The sequence below is a fragment of the Mauremys mutica genome, chromosome 1, assembly GCF_020497125.1.
Source record: "Mauremys mutica isolate MM-2020 ecotype Southern chromosome 1, ASM2049712v1, whole genome shotgun sequence".
Lineage (NCBI taxonomy): Eukaryota > Metazoa > Chordata > Testudines > Geoemydidae > Mauremys > Mauremys mutica.
This window is the reverse complement of record NC_059072.1, coordinates 47,425,827-47,444,177: the sequence shown is the minus strand read 5'-3', so window position 1 is coordinate 47,444,177 and position 18,351 is coordinate 47,425,827. Positions and strand designations below refer to the sequence as shown.

The following is an 18,351-nucleotide window of genomic DNA, read 5'->3' as shown; positions in this document are numbered from 1 at the left end:
CAGGGGTGTGTGTGGCCAGTGATACCAGCCTCAGCCTTTGGGAAATACAGTTGCCCTATCTAGTATGTGCGTCACTGTTCGCCCAAGCCCTGCCTGCCCCCGCATGGGGCGGTGGTGGTGGGCTTGGGTGGCAGCTCGGGCCTGGGGCCCAGCCCCATGCAGTGTCCCATTTTCTCTTTGAGAAATACAGTCACTCTACTTCCAAATATCTTGCAACTCCTTTCCTTTGCAGATGTTCAAACTACAGTTTTAAAGATCATTTCTGTGACAGTCTGACGTGCCACTTGGCTGGTAGGGCAGTATGTACAGAATTTGTTTATAAGAAATCTGTCTATGGCATTTTGTTTAGTATATTCATTAAGACACATACCCACCTTTTGCATGAGGTCCTTTAGTTTGCTAACTTCTTCACTCAAATCTTCAACACTGCCAACCAAGTCCTCACAAACTTTAGTGAAGCTCTGGGGTGGACCCCACTCGAGTACTATCTATTAGAAGTTTTACAATGTTATTTAAAATCTGGAAAAAAACCTTCTGATCTTTATATAATTGCTATTAAACCATGAACAACAATTTCTGTAAAATGCTTATACTCTGTACCGTATGAAATTGATGAAGAGACTGGCACAGTACATAGTTCAACTTAGTTTACTTACATAGTTTAATAGATCAAGCCAGTTATTCAAAATGTCATCTTACCTCACACAGGTCAACTGGTAGGCAATATTGCCTGAAGGCCCCCAAACATCCCGAAAACATTATGCAAGCTCAAGATAATCAGACTATTTAGACAAGCAGTACATATTTCTATGCTTCTCCAGAAGCGTAAACAAAGCAAGAAAAACAACTAAGGCCTGGTCTACACTAAGGGGGGGGGGGTCGAACTAGGGTACGCAAGTTCAGTTACACGAATAGCGTAGCTGAACTCGAAGTACCCTAGTTCGACTGACTTACCCGTCCAGACGCGGCGGGGTCGAACTCCGCGGCTCCAAGGTCGACTCCACCACCGCCGTTCGCGGTGGTGGAGTTCCGGAGTCGACCGGAGCGCGCGGGGAGTTCGAACTATCGCGTCTTGATTAGACGTGATAGTTTGAACTCCGAGAAGTCGAACTCACCGCGTCGACCCGGACGGTGAGTATAGACCTACCCTAAGACAGTCTAACCTTACAAAATATTCTCTACTTTTTAAAAATTTTGATATTTTAAATATTGTTGTGATAAAATCAAAACACAAACAGATTATTTTTAAAACACAACACCCTACATTTCCAATTACATGGTTTGTGCATGACATAGCACATACTGTTGTGTTTCAGCCTTCCCCTGCCCTTTCTGGAACTTTTCATTTAAATATTTAAACTCTTATCAGCACAAGCAAAAAGGAACAGAATTTTTTTTCTTAAAAATTTGATTGACAAGATTTTTTTTTAAATGTTGTAACTTAAAGTGGTATTTCAAGGTACAGTACTACTGGCAAGAATGTTATCTAGTTTACATAAACTGTATGATAAAGGAGAAAGTTGTATATAGACATCCATTACTGTTCATTTTCTCATTTATTAGCTAAACTCATAATCCTCCCACCCTGTCCCAAATCAGTCTTCATTTTCCTTTGTTGAATACCTTGTGAGAGTTTGTGGGTAACTGGCTAACTATATTTTGCACAGCAGTTGTAAGATGACCACACTCTCTATTCAGTTTCAGAAGAAAAGTGAGGAACTCATCGCCACTATAAAAACAAAATAAGATAATAAGATATGCAATTTAATTAAGAAATAAAGTAATATTATTTTATTATTACAAATGCACAACTTCCCAAAGAGCTCTACATGTACTAAAATTCAGTAAGCTTATCTATTTCCCCATAAAAAGTTTTCTAGAACACTATAGCTATTAAAAACAAGTTTGAAAGTCTGAACAGTTCAAAATCCCCTAAATCTTTAGCAATGCTGAGTTTAATTTCCATTAATCTTTGCTTTCCCTCTTTACCCCGTCTTTTACACCTACCAGTGGGAAGACCCCTTATTTGCTACATAAAGGAAATATTAAGTGTTCCCTGTTATGCACATGAATTTATAACATTATGGTCTTTTGTGCACAATGATAAAACCTGCAACCAGTAATCTTACAAGATCAAGTACTGGAAGTCTCAGGTCCATTTTATGTTGATGTATGAAATATTCCTGGTCTACAGCTTCTATAATCAAGGATGACATGGAGAAGTTGATATCTGATCGGTACATGGAGTGTGGGACCTTACTGAATGGGGGAGGCAACCTAGTCACAGATGATGTGGAAAAAGCTGAAGTACTCAATGCTTTTTTTGCCTCGGTCTTCACAGACAAGGTCAGCTCCCAGACTGCTGCACTGGGCAGCATAGTATGGGGAGGAGGTGAGCAGCCCTCAGTGGTGAAACAACAGGTTAAGGACTATTTAGAAAAGCTGGACAATGCAATGCATCCCAGGGTGCTGAGAGAGTTGACTGATGTGATTGCAGAGCTACTGGCCATTATCTTTGAAAACTCGTTGCAATCAGGTCCCGGATGATTGGAAAACAGCTTTAAAAAAGGGAAGAAGGAGAATCTGCGGATCTACAGACCGGTCAGCCTCACCCCTGTCCCTGGAAAAGTCACGGAGCAGGTCCTCAAGGAATCCATTTTGAAGCACTTGGAGGAGAGGAAGGTGATTAGGAACAGTCAACATAGATTCACCAAGGGCAAGTCATGCCTGATGAATCTGATTGCCTTCTATGATGAGATAACTGTGTCTGTGGATATGGGGACAGCGGTGCACGTGATATACCTTGATTTTAGCAGAGCTTTTGATATGGTCTCCCACAGTATTCTTGCCAGCAAGTTAAAGTAGTATGGATTGGATGAATGGACTATAAGGTGGATAGAAAGCTGGCTAGATCGTCGGGATCAACAGGTAGTGATCAACAGCTTGATGTCTAGTTGGCAGCGGTATCAAGCGGAGTGCCCCAGGGGTTGGTTTTGTTCAACATCTTCATTAATGATCTGGATGCTGGGATGCACCCTCAGCAAGTTCACAGATGACACTAAGTGGGGAGGATAGGGTCCAGAGTGACCTAGACAAATTGGAGGATTGGGCCAAAAGAAATCTGATGAGGTTCAACAAGGACAAGTGCAGAGTCCTGCACTTAGGACGGAAGAATCCCATGCACTGCTACAGGCAGGGGAGCAACTGGCTAAGCAGCAGTTCTGCAGAAAAGGACCTGGAGATTACAGTGGATGAGAAACTGGCTATGAGTCAACAGTGTGCCCTTGTTGCCAAGAAGGCTAACAGCATATTCAGTTGCATTAGTAGGAGCATTGCCAGCAGATGGAGGGAAGTGATTATTCCCCTCTGTTCGGCACCGGTGAAGCCACATCTGGAGTACTGCATCCAGTTTTGGGCCCCCCACTACAGAAGGGATGTGGACAAATTGGAGAGTCCAGCGGAAGGCAAGAAAAATGATTAGAGGGCTGGGGCACATGATTTATGAGGAGAGGCTGAAGGAACTGGGGTTATTTCTTCTGAAAAATAGAAGCATGAGGGGGGATTTGATAGCAGCCTTCAACTACCTGAAGAGGGTTCCAAAGAGGATTGAGCTAGGCTGTTGTCAGTGGTGGCAGATGACAGAACAAGGAACAATAGTCTCAAGTTGCAGTGTGGGAGGTTTAGATTGGATATTAGGAAACATTTTCACTAGGGGGGTGGTGAAGCACTGGAATGGGTTACCTAGGGAGGTGGTGGAATCTCCATCGTTAAGAGGTTTTTAAGGCCCAGCTTGACAAAGCCTTGGCTGGGATGATTTAGTTGGGGTTGGTCCTGCTTTGAGCAGAGGATTGGACTAGATGACCTCCTGAGGTCTCTTCCAACCCTAATTTTCTATGGTTCTATGGGGATTCTGACCAGCATTAAGAAGCTGAACACAGGGTAAAGTGAGGTATCCAATCTAAAATGTGGTGGATGGAGGAGTAGGGGGTATCCAACAGTGCTGCTCTAGCCCTGGATCTTGCACACCTTCTGTACTGAATTTCTGTAAGTGACCTTGGGAAAGACCTGAGGCTCTCCAATCTGAAGGAAACTTTCACTTACTGTTCAAATACAAGATGGTATTTCAAACCTTACCATATTCATATTTCCAATACCCCCCTCTCGCCTGGGTTGCTGGAAGCTGAGTCCTAAGCCAAGGCACAGTGCAACATTCGCACATTTCACCATTAAATCATATAGCATGGAAACAGTATGGAAGGAACTCTGGTCTGAGAAAAATACTGAAACACTGTACTGGTCCACTTCAAGCATGTGTGTTCCAAGTTCCAGTAGAAACACAGAAATTACACTGAAGTCTTCCTAAGTGTAAAGTATTCTGTTCATTTTGAAAATTATATTTTTGTAAATATTAGGTCTATATTTATATTCTGTTGTCTGGTATTTCACAGAATTAATTTTTTCGCATGAACCCATTTGACCGTGGTCACACTATTGCAGTAAGTTCCCTGTACTGGTCAGAGTGTGGTTCGTGGTACGCAATACAGTGTAGTGTTGTAAGACTTCTGTAATGCTTAATATAGAAAGGTGGTGCTTTCAGCATCTCTGTTAAAAATATATTTTAAAAAGATGAGACTTTTGTTTACTTTTTGATGAAGGTGGGAGAGGGATGGAAGGAATGGGAGCAAAACAAAAACTATTATCTAGTTTTATTTGGTAAATTGCTATGACTTTTAATCCTTCTGGAATGGCTTTTTAGAGAAAAATAACCCATTAATTTTAAGTAAACATTTATTTTGGATAAAAATTTTGGACGAAATAAAATGATCCTAACTAGAGGGCAGTTTGAAAGTTTCTCATACATGTTGAGCACCTGTCAAGCAAGTCTATCAAAGGGACTTCTTTCCATCCAGAAGATAAACTTTATCAATGGCTGGAATCAATGATGACATCTTTTGTGCTTTGCCACAAATGAATACTAATTATTTTTGTCATTTTGTTGAGAATCATTCCTAAAACAAAATATGACAAAGGCATAAAACCAAGTAAAACACTTACCATTACCGTATCTGTTAAAATTATTCAAATATTAGGAATGGTTATTAGACTTAACTTCAGCACCTAGTGGAAAAACCCTTAACAATTAAATTAAGTAATGTTGCATACAGAGAGATAGCTGTTGCTCTGACACTTTCCCTTGCACCTCCAACAGGAGTTCAGATTTTCAGAAAAATAAAGGTATCCTATTTCTTTAGAATGCAAAAGAAAAAAGTTAAAATATGAGTTGCTAAACAGTGCAAGAGACCCTGTGGGAGTTTATAATCAATCAGTTCAACATTTTCTACTATGTTAGTTTTTCTATGACTTAATGACTAATATTCCTCCTTTTAGAATGACTTTGAACAAATGGGAAGCAAAATCTTTATATAACAGCATGTAAACATAGCCTGTGATTTAACCACAAGGTCAGATTCCTAGAATACATGTGTCTAACAGTTTTATTTAAAAAGTGTAACACTTCTAATAATTGAATTTGTGTCATATTTTGTATACCTCACAGCTCTGAATTAGTGCTTTGTTTCTTGTAATTCATGAACACATGGAAAGCTACATTAAGCTTTATTATTTCTTTTAACTCATGAAAACACAGAAAGCTACAATAAGGTTTATGGATACAACCATTGATCTAATAACATACATTTTGTGCATTTCACGTATTTAGCATGTTATTTAATTAAAAATCTGTAGTGGGGAACAGGTTCTCTCTATTTTAGACTCATTTTCTAGATAGCCAGTATACTGTTCATTTTTTTATTTTCCACTCAATTCTTCATAATTTATATTTTAAGGATAATCTGCCCAAATACATTTATTTTAAAAAATACAGCATCTCTTTGGCAGCACTATTTGCTTTTAGAATAAAATGCATGAAGCCTAATTGAACTAAATTCTCTTAAACTCATGCTCCTTAAATTAACCTTTGAAGAAGATTGTATGTAGTGTTGTTGCAGTTATGCTGGCCTCAGGGTATCTGAGAGAGAAGGTGGGTGAGGTGATATCTTTTATTGGACCAACTTCTCTTGGTGAGAAAGAGAAGCTTTTGAGCTCTTCTTCTGTATATGCTTGAAGAAGAGTCAGTCTTCTGTGGCATTTAGTACAGAAATATACATACTGTCTGTGTGGCCCATGCTGACACACATCAACAGTTCATTAATGTGCTCTGATTGCAGAAAATGTTGCATTTGTCTGTCCAGAATCCCTCAGTGTTGAGCTGCAGTATTCTCAGGACTAGCCTGATGGCTCCAATGTTGGGGGATGGAATTGTATCAGGAATGTTGTCTTACAAGTGACTCAGATTCAGCCCTAGAAAGGACTTTGAATGCGGTGTGCTGATTGGATCATCAATTTCCCTGATATGAACCAGATACACACAGGATGCGTGATGAGAACACTGGTCCATTTAACATTACATTCAGATGCTCTAGAAAAAAGTTTTGTCTCCATACCATCATGCATCATCCCGGTCAATGAAGCTTTCAGTGAGTGTTGAGGAGCCATCTTCGAAGCTGCATGTGCATCCATACTGCGCACCTGCCATCCAGTCTACATTCCGTGCCTTGAGGCTGAATGTGCTAAACTGCTCAGTCAGTATGAATCAGGGCCGCCCAGAGGAAGGGGCAAGTGGGGCAATTTGCCCCAGGCCCCGCAGGGGCCCCCACCAGAGTTTTTCAGAGCCCCTGGAGCGGGGTCCTTCACTCACTCCAGGGACCCCGGAAAACTCTCACAGGGCCCAGGCCCCCGGAGCTTCTTCCGCTCCGGGTCTTCGGTGCTAATTCGGCAGCAAGGGGTCATTCCGCCCCGGGATCTGCCGCCGAAGTGCCCCGAAGACCCACGGCGGGGGGGGGGGGGGGCCTTGCACCACAGGACCCGCCGCCAAAGTGCCGGGTCTTCGGGGCACTTCAGCGGCTGGTCCCGGAGCGGAAGGACCCTCTGCTGCCGAATTACCGCCGAAGCGGGGACCCCTGGCCACCGAAGACCCCAGGCCTCCTGAATCCTCTGGGCGGTCCTGGTATGAATCCTCTGATGATCCATATATTGCTGACCAGATAATTGAGTCACTGGATGACTAGACAGGCATGATGGGAAGTGATGACTCAGAATCTAGCATTCTCGCTCAAATCAGAAATGCTGGAACTTGATTCATTGTCTCAGAACAGCTCAGCAACCACCACCCCTAAGCCACCCACCTGTTATGCCAAACCAAGCTGTCTGCCATCTGCTGTATGTGTCAAAGGCCCCAAATGTCAGACAAATTCATGATGAATGGAAGAGGTTCCATCTGAGAGATGCAACTTGGCAATATAGAGAGCTGTTCACAGCCACCAAGCTAGACAAAATTCTGAGTGATATTAGGAGTGGCACTGTTGCTGGCTATGACAACGTATTACTAGAGTTCCTGATGCACCTCAGGACTTGTGTTCACCCATGGTTGGTGCAGTTCTTCATGTGAGTGGTCAATGAAGAGCAACTTCCAAAGATATGGCTATTTAGACATTAGCCCTGCCCAGATTTCTCTGTGATATTGATGCAGCATGAAGAATGGTCTGCAGCTGATGTCAGAAACCAGTCTCTTATAAATGACCTGACCACGTGTGTACCTGGCTTGATTTGCCACGCCGCTCATGGGTCTTTCTGAACTGATTTTGTATGGGCCAGGGTCAACGTGCAGCCAGCCTTCATACCTGCAGTCAATGAGAAGATCCCACATGCAGCTGTGGCCAAGGACAGACAATGATGACCCATCACTGATGACAGTCCTCTGACCAGATTTGATGGTGGGCTGAGGACTCTACACTTAGCTGAGGAGGCTGCTGTCAATTGGCTTGGCGAGCGCTACCTCTGACAGGAAGAAGAATGCACTTTGATTACTTATTTTTCAAAGAGGACTTGATCAAAGCACGGTAACAAACTGTTAATGAGCATCAGCAGGGTCCACAGGGAAAACTTAGTCCTTGGCAGGCGAGTGCAGGATATATTCACACCACAGCTTGCCTCCATCTTAAGGGCTCCCTCAGGGGAAAAATGACTTGTTTTCTATCCTGTTTTATTACTGCTCTGAGATGGCATAGAATCTTAGAGACAAAGAGCTGTTTTACTGATTTGACACATGCCAAGTTCACTGTATATTGTCAGAGTCTTTATGTCTCCCAAGTCTCTGCGGAATAGTTTGGCCCAAACCAGTCTGTCATTCAGGTAGGGAATTATGCAGACCACTTTCCTTCCTGAGGGCCACTGCAATTACAACTATTGTTTTTGTGATGTTCCTAACAGACCAAAAGTGCAAGTGTTCTTGACCTTTGGAGGTGGATTTGGGAACCATTGTACTTGTCCTTGAGGTACTGCTGAATTAGAGTGAGGCTGTTCAGACACGTTTCTGACCCAGCTCACAGCCCTGGCTGTGATAGTTCTGCACAGGACTGAGGTGGGGGGGAGAAGCAGGAAGTGCAGAGCAGCTATGCTGATGAATGCTGTGGAGTGGAATGGAGGACAACAATATTATAGTAGGTTTTTTTTCCAGCTCCTATTCTAGCTATATATAGGTACAGATTAGATAAATACAGAAGAAAAATATATTTAGAAGAATAAAATGGAACAGGGGAAAAAGAATTTTTCTTCAGTCTTTTTTTTGTTTTCTCCTGCTCCATTTTATTCTGGAGCTCACTGAGGCTGGAAGAAAACTGACATCTCAGTCAGAGATGCCAGCTGTAGCTGTTTCCTGTGAAGCATGAGAACAACTGGGAAAGCCTTCCCGCACACAAGGCAGAGGAAGAGAGAAAAAAAACATACTGCATCCCAACAGATGTGGAGGATCTCTCATATTCAATCAAAGTGATGGCAACATCATCACAGAAAGTAACAGCAACTTAGCCCTGATCTGAATTATTGTAATACTGGTGTTCCTCAGTGTTTGCCACCATCTTTCATAATTTAAGGCTCAATCCTGCTACTAGCACATGTAACATGATACTCTGTTTCAAAGAATTACATCTTTATGCTATAGTAAGGACTGCAACCATATTCTCAATATATATTTATGTAACTGAAAGATGACATTTTACCTGAATTCTAAGTTCATCACTTCAGGCAACTCTCCAAATTTTACTTCTTCCACCTGCAGCTCTTTAACAGCATCTAGGATTTTCTGTTGGTCTCTGGTATTTGTAATCCCAATCTAAATTAAAAAGTTATTTTAAATACATAATTGTGTAATGTCTAAAACAGACAATAGAATTTAAAAAATCTAAAAAGCTAGTTTTTAAATTTTAGAAGTACACAAAATATAATTATTTATACATACAGCAGCACAGAACCTTTCATCATGGAGGGTCCCAAACACTTTACAGACTTAAAAATTTACCAAAAAAGCACACTTAGGGTCACTTCAACTAAGTCTACAATATAGCCAAACTACTGAAGGTGAAACATGGCAACTGTTTAATAATGCACAGCACCGCTATATAATTAGACTGGAAGTGAAGAATGCCTAATTGAAATTGCACAGGAAACATAGGTAGACAGAATGTAATTACTCACATTGGCACTTGGCCAAAATGGGATATTTCTAAAAACTGCCATAGGATTTTCAATAATCACAAATAACTAGGGCCTCTATTTTAGGTGTCATCTGAGGCACCTCCAGCAGTAAAACGCTCCATATCATCATACTGGTTCAGTATTAACTCAACAGGAAGAAAGTCACCTAATGAATCATCAGCACCATTTCCTGCAGAACCTAGGTATTCCTGAGAGGTCTAATCCAGCTACTCACCTAACTCAAACCAGTTTATCTTGTTAACTAAAAGTATATTGAAAATGACAAAGACCACGAGACTGCTTAGAGTACAACTGTAAACAGCAATCTATATGTTTACCATAGTCTTGCCCCCCAAGAAAAAAAAAATACAAATTAACATAACGACACCAAAAAGCATACCCAAATTTTTAAGTGTCTATTATTCTTTTATTGACCACATGCTAATCATTTGGAATTTCCATGTGGTCCATGTATGACCTAAATACCTCTGGATATTTGGAAAATAATAAAATAATTTTATAAAAGAATTCCAGGTGGCATAAAGTATCTATATGCATCTGGGTAATAACTATCAACTTATGAGAGACATAAATTGACCGCTTCTATACCGAGGGTGACTATGTGTGCCCCCTCCCTGCTTGTTCATATAGAAAAGGGTAGTTACGTTGTCCAACATTATCAGGATGTGCTGGGATTGTATGAATGGTAGTAATGCTTTGCAAGCTTCTCGTACTGCTCTTAGTTCTAGAAGATTTATGTGTATTCTGGCTTCCCAAGGTGTCTAAATGCCTTGTGCTGTGTGATTGTCCATGTGACTCCACAGACTATCAGGGAGGAGTCCGTAATTATTGTCTTGTCAGATGTGGGGGATAGAAAGGAAATTCTTACACACACATATCCAGGGTCTCTCCACCGCACCAGGGATGCACTCACTTCAGTGGGAATTGTAACTATGGTATTCATGCTGTGTTTTCTCAGAATACCTACTGACCAGAGCTAACCTTGCAGAATTCCCTCATGACAGCAGTCCGTGAAAAGAGATGGGGAAGGAAGTATGGGGGAGAAATTCGCTGGTATAGCTAGAATGGATGTTATCTAGCATCCACTTGTCTGTTACTGCTGCCCAGTTTTTGGAAAATTTTGCTACGTGTCCCCCTAAATGGGTCTCAGAATCATGTGGAGTTGGCATTGATATTGGCTCGTATTTCTCTGGCATCATGTCAAACATCTCTCTTGGTTAGAGAGTGAAGCTGGGTAGCTGTGGATAAAGTGGAAGACACCAGGTAAATTGGACTGCATTTTTTATTGTTTGCAAGGTGGCTTGTAAGGTCGCTGCTGATAAAATGGTTGAGGTAAGGGCCTTGGTTTGTATTGCTGTTTATGCTATTTTCTTTTTGGGGCAGGTGTATATACACTAAGGAGCAGAGAGCTACCCTAGTCTCTTTCAACAAGTGCAAAGACTTGTTGGTCTTCTTGGTGAAAAGATCAGTCTCACAAAAGAGAAGTCCTCAATCGTATTTTGCACGTCCCTGGGAACCCCAAAGAGAGTAACCACAATTACCGCCACATCACAGTGGCAGTCACCATGGATCTCAATGCTGTATCAGCTGCATCAACTGTAGCTTGTAAAGAAGCTCTGGTTGCTAGTCTGCCTCATCAATAAAGGCTTGAAATTGAATCCTGTCAAAGAACTTAGAATAGTTAAGGCGATAATATATGGCGAGAAGAGCTTGATAATTTGAGATCCTAAAATGCAGGCTGGTAAATGTTAAGACCATTTTCCCCATAAGGTTAAGACACTTTGCCTCATCTTTAGGGAAGACCCTTGCTGTTGCCTGTATCTTTCAGTGGCTGCATGGACCACCAAGGAGTTTGGGGCAGTGTGGGTGAAAAAGAATTCTGCTCCCTTAGGCAGGACAATGTATCACTTCTCTGCCCTCTTAGGGGTAGGGGCACAGTTGGCCTGGCATATGCCACACAGCCCTTGCTGACTCTAGTATGGCTTAATTTACCAGGACAGCAAGCCAGATGGAGCTTGTAGGATATCCTGGAGCTTATGCTGAGGGTCCTGGTACTCTTCCAAGGACATCTGGAACTCTTCTGCCTCTCTCTGTTGAGCAGTGGTGGACAACCTGCAGCCCATCAGGGTAATCTGCTGGCAAGCCGTCATACAGTTTGTTTACATTTGCACAGCCACCTGCAGCTCCCAGTGGCTGCGGTAAACAAACTCTCTGGCAGCCCGCCAGCGAACTACCCTGATGGGCTGCGTGCGGCCCGTGGGTTGCAGGGTGCCCAGCACTGATCTAAGTCCTGCGCTGGGATTCTAATTCTAGCTAACTTGAACTATCATAACACTAACAATGAGGTATGAATAATATAAATGATGAGTATTTTACAGGAAGAAGAGAAAGGATCAGTTCTGGACAATGGAGGATTCTGACTCAGGCCATGTAGTGGTAAGAAGGAACTGGAAAGGTGGTCAGTCTGCCCTGCCCCTTATGCCCTCAGTGCAGAGCACAAGGAGAGGAGGGGCACAGGTACAGACCAAAAGACTACTTGCAAGAATTCTCTGGTCTCAAGAACATGGAGCCAGGGGCGGCTCTAGGATTTGCGCTGCCCCAAGCACGGCGGCACGCCGCTGGGGGTGCTCTGGCGGTCGCCGGTCCCGCGGCTCCAGTGGACCTCCTGCAGATGTGCCTGCGGAGGGTCCGCTGGTCCCGCGGCTCCGGTGGACCTCCCGCAGGCATGCCTGCGGATGCTCCACTGGAGCCGCGGGACCAGTGGACCCTCCGCAGGCATGCCTGCAGGAGGTCCACCGGAGCCACCTGCCGCCCTCCAGCGGTACGCCGCCCCAAGCACACGCTTTGCGCGCTGGGGTCTGGAACCAGCCCTGCATGGAGCACAAACATACCCACAGTGAAATACACACAGGGAGTACCGAAAGAACTAGACTAATATCTACCGTAAAATATAAGTTTCAAGAAGTGTAGTCAATTAACAATTCAAGATGGCTCACACTTGTAGAACCATGATGACAGGGCACCAAACTACACTGGTCTAGTTACTGGACGGCTGTCCCCTAGCCTGGTTACATACAATTCTATTTTATAGACTTCATCTTAACTGCCTTCACGTATTATGCTTATTGGAATGTGAGCACTACACGTGCTTAGTTGAAGAACCACCTAAACTACAAACTGGCACTGTGCTGTATGTTGTAACTGGGTCAGGAAACAATCATGTTGACACTGAGTACCCCAACTCAGTTGTAGCTGAAAATGTAGATGAGCCCTGCGAGTCAAGAGACCTTGGTTCCACTCCTGCCTTTTCCACCGCTCTTTTTTATAATGGGGTTTTAAGTTAGACTTCTTGCACGCCCACTGAAGACAGCATAATCCCACAAGTATAACTGAGGGCACAATTTGGCCCACACTATTTTTATAACTGGTGACAGAACACAAGTAGAAAATAACCTAGACTCCAACTCAGATCCCATGCTGCGGTTACAAATCCAGAGTAGCAGTTAACAACCACACTTTAAAAAGACAAATAAGCTTATGTATTTAGCTAGTTGGCTTAAAAAATAAAGCATTAACACCATACATACACACTGCTTTTACCATTCTTTAAAAAACAGCACTGATTTATGGCTAGCCAAATAATCAAAGGAATAATCAACAAGATATTACCCTACTTAGGTAACAAACTTTTAGTCATCATATGGCCATTCTAATTAATAAAATGTAAGCTAAAATGAAGGAATGGTAACATCTCAATAATTGCATTAGACTGGCCTCAAACTCTAGGATCTGCCTGGTGATATACCCCACAGATTGATCTTTAAAATAGCGTACAAAGGGCAGTCTACATTCAGATCCCCTTATTTTTCCCTCTAAAAATGTTTGTAAAGACATACAAACAAAGGAATATAAAAGAAGTGAAAATAAATTAGGAAGTTCTAAAACATTAAACTGACCTGTATAAAATCATCTTTTCTCATGGTCAAAAGCTGTCTTAAAGCTATATCTTTTTCCTGTATGAAACAAAAGTTTCACTTAGCAAATATGGAAATTTAGAAGAAAGACTATGAAGAAAAAAGTTAGAAATGTAGCTATACAGGTTAATTACCAAAGAAGCACTGTAAAAATTCTCAAATGTATTCATAATACAAAAAATAACTAATGCATATACCTAAGCCTCAATTCCTAGGAAGTTGTAATCGCTATTCTGAAAAAAAACTACAGTAATAATCAGAGGAACATCCTCGCTGACTGGCCAATGGGACCACAGAGGGCCCCCTCCCTCCCCTGCTCTGGGGGTTCCCCGATCCTGGTGTGCTTTCCCCCAGCCACTATGGTGGAAGGCTGGGGGGAGATCTGCCCAGGCAGCTTTTGCAGGACCAGTGCTTGAGTGATCTGGAAAAGTGTACGTGTGTGTGTGTGGGGGGGAGGCTGTCTGTCATAACTAGAGAGCAACCTTTTGGCTTATTTAGTCTCACAAAGGAAGGCTAAGATGGGCTATGGTTGCGCTTCATAAATACATTGGGGTAAATGCTAGGGAGGGTGAAGGGCTGTATAAACTATAGGACCATGTTGGCACAAGAATAAATGGGTGTAAACTGGCCATGAACAAATTCAGGCTGGACATTAGAAAAAGGTTTCTAATCATCAGAGGAGTTTCTGGAACAGCCTTCCCTGGGGAGCAGTGGGAGGCAAACAACTTAATTAGATTTAAGGACAATAAGAAGTTGGATTATATGACAGGATTGCTTGTGATGTAGGGAGGTAGGTCTCACTTCCAGTTTGTCTTCAGTTCCTAAAGCTCATGCTTCAGGGTTTCAGCCAGCCACCAACAGGTGTCAGGAAGGGATTTCCCCTGCCTCCCTCAATCAATAGAGAACACGCACAGGTATGTGTGTGTATTTAATCTTCTTCCTCTGAAGTATCATGGATGGTCACGGCTGCAGATGGGATATTGGACTGGGATGGTCTCAGCTCTGAGGTGGCACTGAGCATTCTCTCTCTCAGGTGCTTGGCTGTCTTGTTCTAACTTACATGCTTAGAGTCTAACTGATTGCTACATATGGGGTCAGGAAGGAATTTTTCCCCAGGCTAAACTGGCAGTAGTAGTGACCTTTGAGTATTTTACCTTCTTCTTCAGCATGGGGTCTGGGTCACTTGTCAGGATTATTTGGATATATCTCAATCAATTCCCTGTCACTGCATTGTCCTCTGGCATTGCACCTTGGTCCCTCCAAATCTCTGCCTGTGGCAAGTAATAGTTTAGTCTACTGGGGCTATAATACTTTTGTCTAATTTTGGTTGTTGTATTTAGTGTGCGGATGCTGGGTGGTGTTGGTGGCCTGTGATATACAGCAGGTCAGACTAGATGATCTGGTGTGATCCCTTCTGGCCTTAAACTCTATGACTATCACTTAGACAAATTTTACATGTAGCATTTCAGATACAATTTTCTCATTCATTTTCAAATAAATGATTAAAATGTGACTTGACAAAAGTATACAATCTAACACTGAAAAATCTAAGGGTCATAGTAGTATGAAGCGCATTTAATAATTTACAAACTATTTTTAAAATATGCAATTTCACTACATTAATCTTACCTTTAATAACTCTGTTATGTGTTCTAGACCAAGACCATGCAAAAACACTTCTAGGTCACCAAAGGCTGCATAGGAACTATACATATTATTGCATAAGTCACAAAAAGAAAAAAAAGTGGCAAATTTATTTTTCATAAATAAAGCAGTTGTCTAAACTCTAATAGGCTAACACAAACATGCATGTGTGTCAGTAAAGCGATGTATATTTCCAGGCAAAGCACTTCACGAGACTGTAATTAAAACAGCAAATTGGTATGAATACTTTAAATTAAAAAAAATCTTTAGTATATCATTGTAATTTTAAAAATCAAATGGCTGCAGGCAGGAAATTTAAAGTTAAGGTTACTATTTCAAAGACATCCCAAATGTTGGAAAATATGGAAATGCAGTTATGGTACACCAAACTACTTTAACTCTGCCCTCTAATCATCAGCCATCCTTTATGTCAGGAAGATATGTCCACGACAAGTATCACAGCTTGTTTGTTTTTAGATTTATAATAAGAAAGGTAAGTACACCTACCCTGGGCTCCTGTGGCCTTTGAAATACTTTTAAAAGTACAAGAAGAAATAAACCCCAGCAGCCCTCAAAAGCCAGAAAATTAACAGCCGATCAAAAATGCATATTCCAAACAACACCATGCAAAAGGCAAAAAGATGAACCATTACTTCACTGCTCCCTCACCAAAATCCTACATTAACAGAGGACCCTTGCAGCATGCCCTGAAAGTCAACAGATTCAAGTTTATTTCAGACCAAATATGGAGTGAATTCAAAATCTGAAAGCGTTTCCTGGAAAACATCCAACTGAAAACCCTACCCTTATACCTAGAAGACTCTAGTTCAGTGGTGGGCAACCTGCGGCCCATCAGGGTAATCCGATGGTGGCCCGCCAGACCATTTGTTTACAGCTGCCTGCAGCTCCCAGTGGGCTGTGGTTCGCCGTTCCTGGCTAACAGGAGCTGTGGGAAGTGGCGCGGGCCTGGCTGCTGCTTCCCAGAGCTCCTATTGGCCGGGAATGACAAACTGTGGCCACTGGGAGCTGCAGGCAGCCGTGAAAATGTAAACACACTGTCTGGTGGCCCACCAGCGGATTACCCAGACGGGCCGTGTGTGGCTCAAAGGCCGCAGGCTGCCCACCACTGCATTAGAGACTTGATTTTAAGAGATATTGAGCACCCGCAACTGCAGCTGAAGTCAATAGGAACTCCAGTTGCTCAGTACCTCCGAAAATGAGGCTATGATTGACTTGCTTAAAAAAATCACACAGAAATTCTGTGAAAGGGATGGGAAAAAAACCCAGGCCGTCAGGAATAGATTCAGGCCCTATCTACACTAGGTTTTTGCACTGGTGTAACTACACGGATACAAACCCTCAGTGTTGATGTGCTGCAATGGAGTGAGATGGACCTTTCACTCGTGCAATTTAGTAAATTACCAGGGTAAATTGCACCAATGAAAGCTGTGCTTTGCACTGGTACAGCATATCTGTATTAGTTTTGTACTGAAATAACCACATTGGTATAGTTCCACCAGTGCAAATTTTCCTAGTTTAGAAAAGGTCTGGTACCTTAATCACAAGATTTCCTGTGTCTCCTGTGCTCATGCCTCCAAAGGGATTAATTCTCCCAAACAGCATAACTGATCTCAACAGAATGGCCTTGTAATTTGGTATATGCAAGGCCAATGAGGCAGACGATGTGGCCTTTCTTCCTAAGTGGCCCATTTTCCTTTTATCTCATGATGAGATGAGGGAAAGGATTTTCCACTCAGTTATACTTTATTCATATATTTGATTAAGAATAAATATACACATAATATGACTAAGTAAAAATCCTCTCAATCAACGCCTTATATAGCAACTGTTTTTATCAGGAAGTTGAGTGTGGGATGTGAAAAGAATACTCAAATCCCTGGAGGGACACGTAATAAAAAATCTCCCACCTTGGCCAGGAGAAGAACAGATGCATATAAGAGCCAGAAGTCCCTGGCATGCTCTAAAATACCTTCTTTTCTAAAATATCATATTGTGTATGTGGGGTGCTTCTGGTCAGAAGAAACCTCAATTTTTAAAGCATTTGTCATTCTCAACAGAAGTTCTTAACCTTGTCAGAAATTATCTGATGGAGAAGGCAACAATAGGGTCACATTCTCCATGGATGATACAGATAAAGTTTATTGTGTATATACTCTACCAGTGGCCTCTGTTAAAAACTTGGAAGCATCCAAACTATGTAATGCAATATTGAGTTTGTACAGTAAGGCACCTAAATGTTAGGAAATACAAAATTTAAGATGGGTTTCAGTGTTTCATAACTGGGTTTCGGTTTCTCATTTTAAGAAATTATTACATTAGGTGTGACTGTAAAAAAAGTTCCAAAAATAGACACTGTAAATTGTTCTGCATTAATGCTAACCATGTGCACACCCCAAAAGTATTCATAATATTAAAACTAAAATGAACTAAAACAGCATTAGTTTTTTTCCTTCTTTACCTAACTCTATGATCTCTAACTGCATCAGGGACTGCTTTCAAAAGTTTGTGGATAGCCTCTTCTTTAAACAGGTTCTGGAACTTCTCATGAAAGGGATTTGCAGTCAAAGAAAGTAAATTAAAAAGCTGGAAAAAAGTATGAAAACCATTTAGTTAATCTTCAGTTTAGGAAAAGAGAAGTATAGTAGTGTCCTATTTAATTAAACAAACAATAATAATTCGATGCACAATGAAAATTTAAATTGTAAAAAAGGTGGGAAAATTATTTCATGGCCTACTATCTGGGGAGAATAATTCAGGTAAGTCATCTCATTCTTCCAAAAGGCAAACAACTGTGATAGAGATGAGCCCATGGAGCTTAAATCTCCAAGAGTGAATGTTGCTAAGCTAACCAAATTTCAATGGAATACTGAACAAGAACCATCAGTATAGAGTGAGGCAACATTGTGTACAGTGTGAAGATAAATAAAAATATTCTGATGTGAAATGTAAAAGGCTGAAAGAGGTCATATATTAACTAAAATTAACTGAATATTAATTTTTGTTTTGAAGACTTAGAAGTTCTTCACTCCCAAGTAAAATCTCTCAAGAACAAGATTGTGTATGCACTTGTAACTTATTCCTGTATCCTAGAAATGTATGG

The 18,351-nt window shown here is 41.7% G+C and overlaps 1 protein-coding gene across 3 annotated transcripts in view; it reads right to left on the bottom strand.

The window, feature by feature from the left end:
• Positions 1-18,351, bottom strand: part of ASZ1 (ankyrin repeat, SAM and basic leucine zipper domain containing 1) — a 101,271-nt gene that overhangs the window by 2,843 nt on the left and 80,077 nt on the right. For all 3 annotated transcript variants that reach the window (XM_045006607.1, XM_045006623.1, XM_045006614.1), the window contains 6 exons: positions 17,710-17,834; positions 15,216-15,291; positions 13,569-13,625; positions 9,117-9,229; positions 1,624-1,729; positions 375-488 (listed from right to left, as the gene is read on the bottom strand). In XM_045006607.1, coding sequence (XP_044862542.1) covers positions 375-488; positions 1,624-1,729; positions 9,117-9,229; positions 13,569-13,625; positions 15,216-15,291; positions 17,710-17,834 — 591 coding nt within the window. The remainder of the gene's footprint in view (positions 1-374; positions 489-1,623; positions 1,730-9,116; positions 9,230-13,568; positions 13,626-15,215; positions 15,292-17,709; positions 17,835-18,351) is intronic.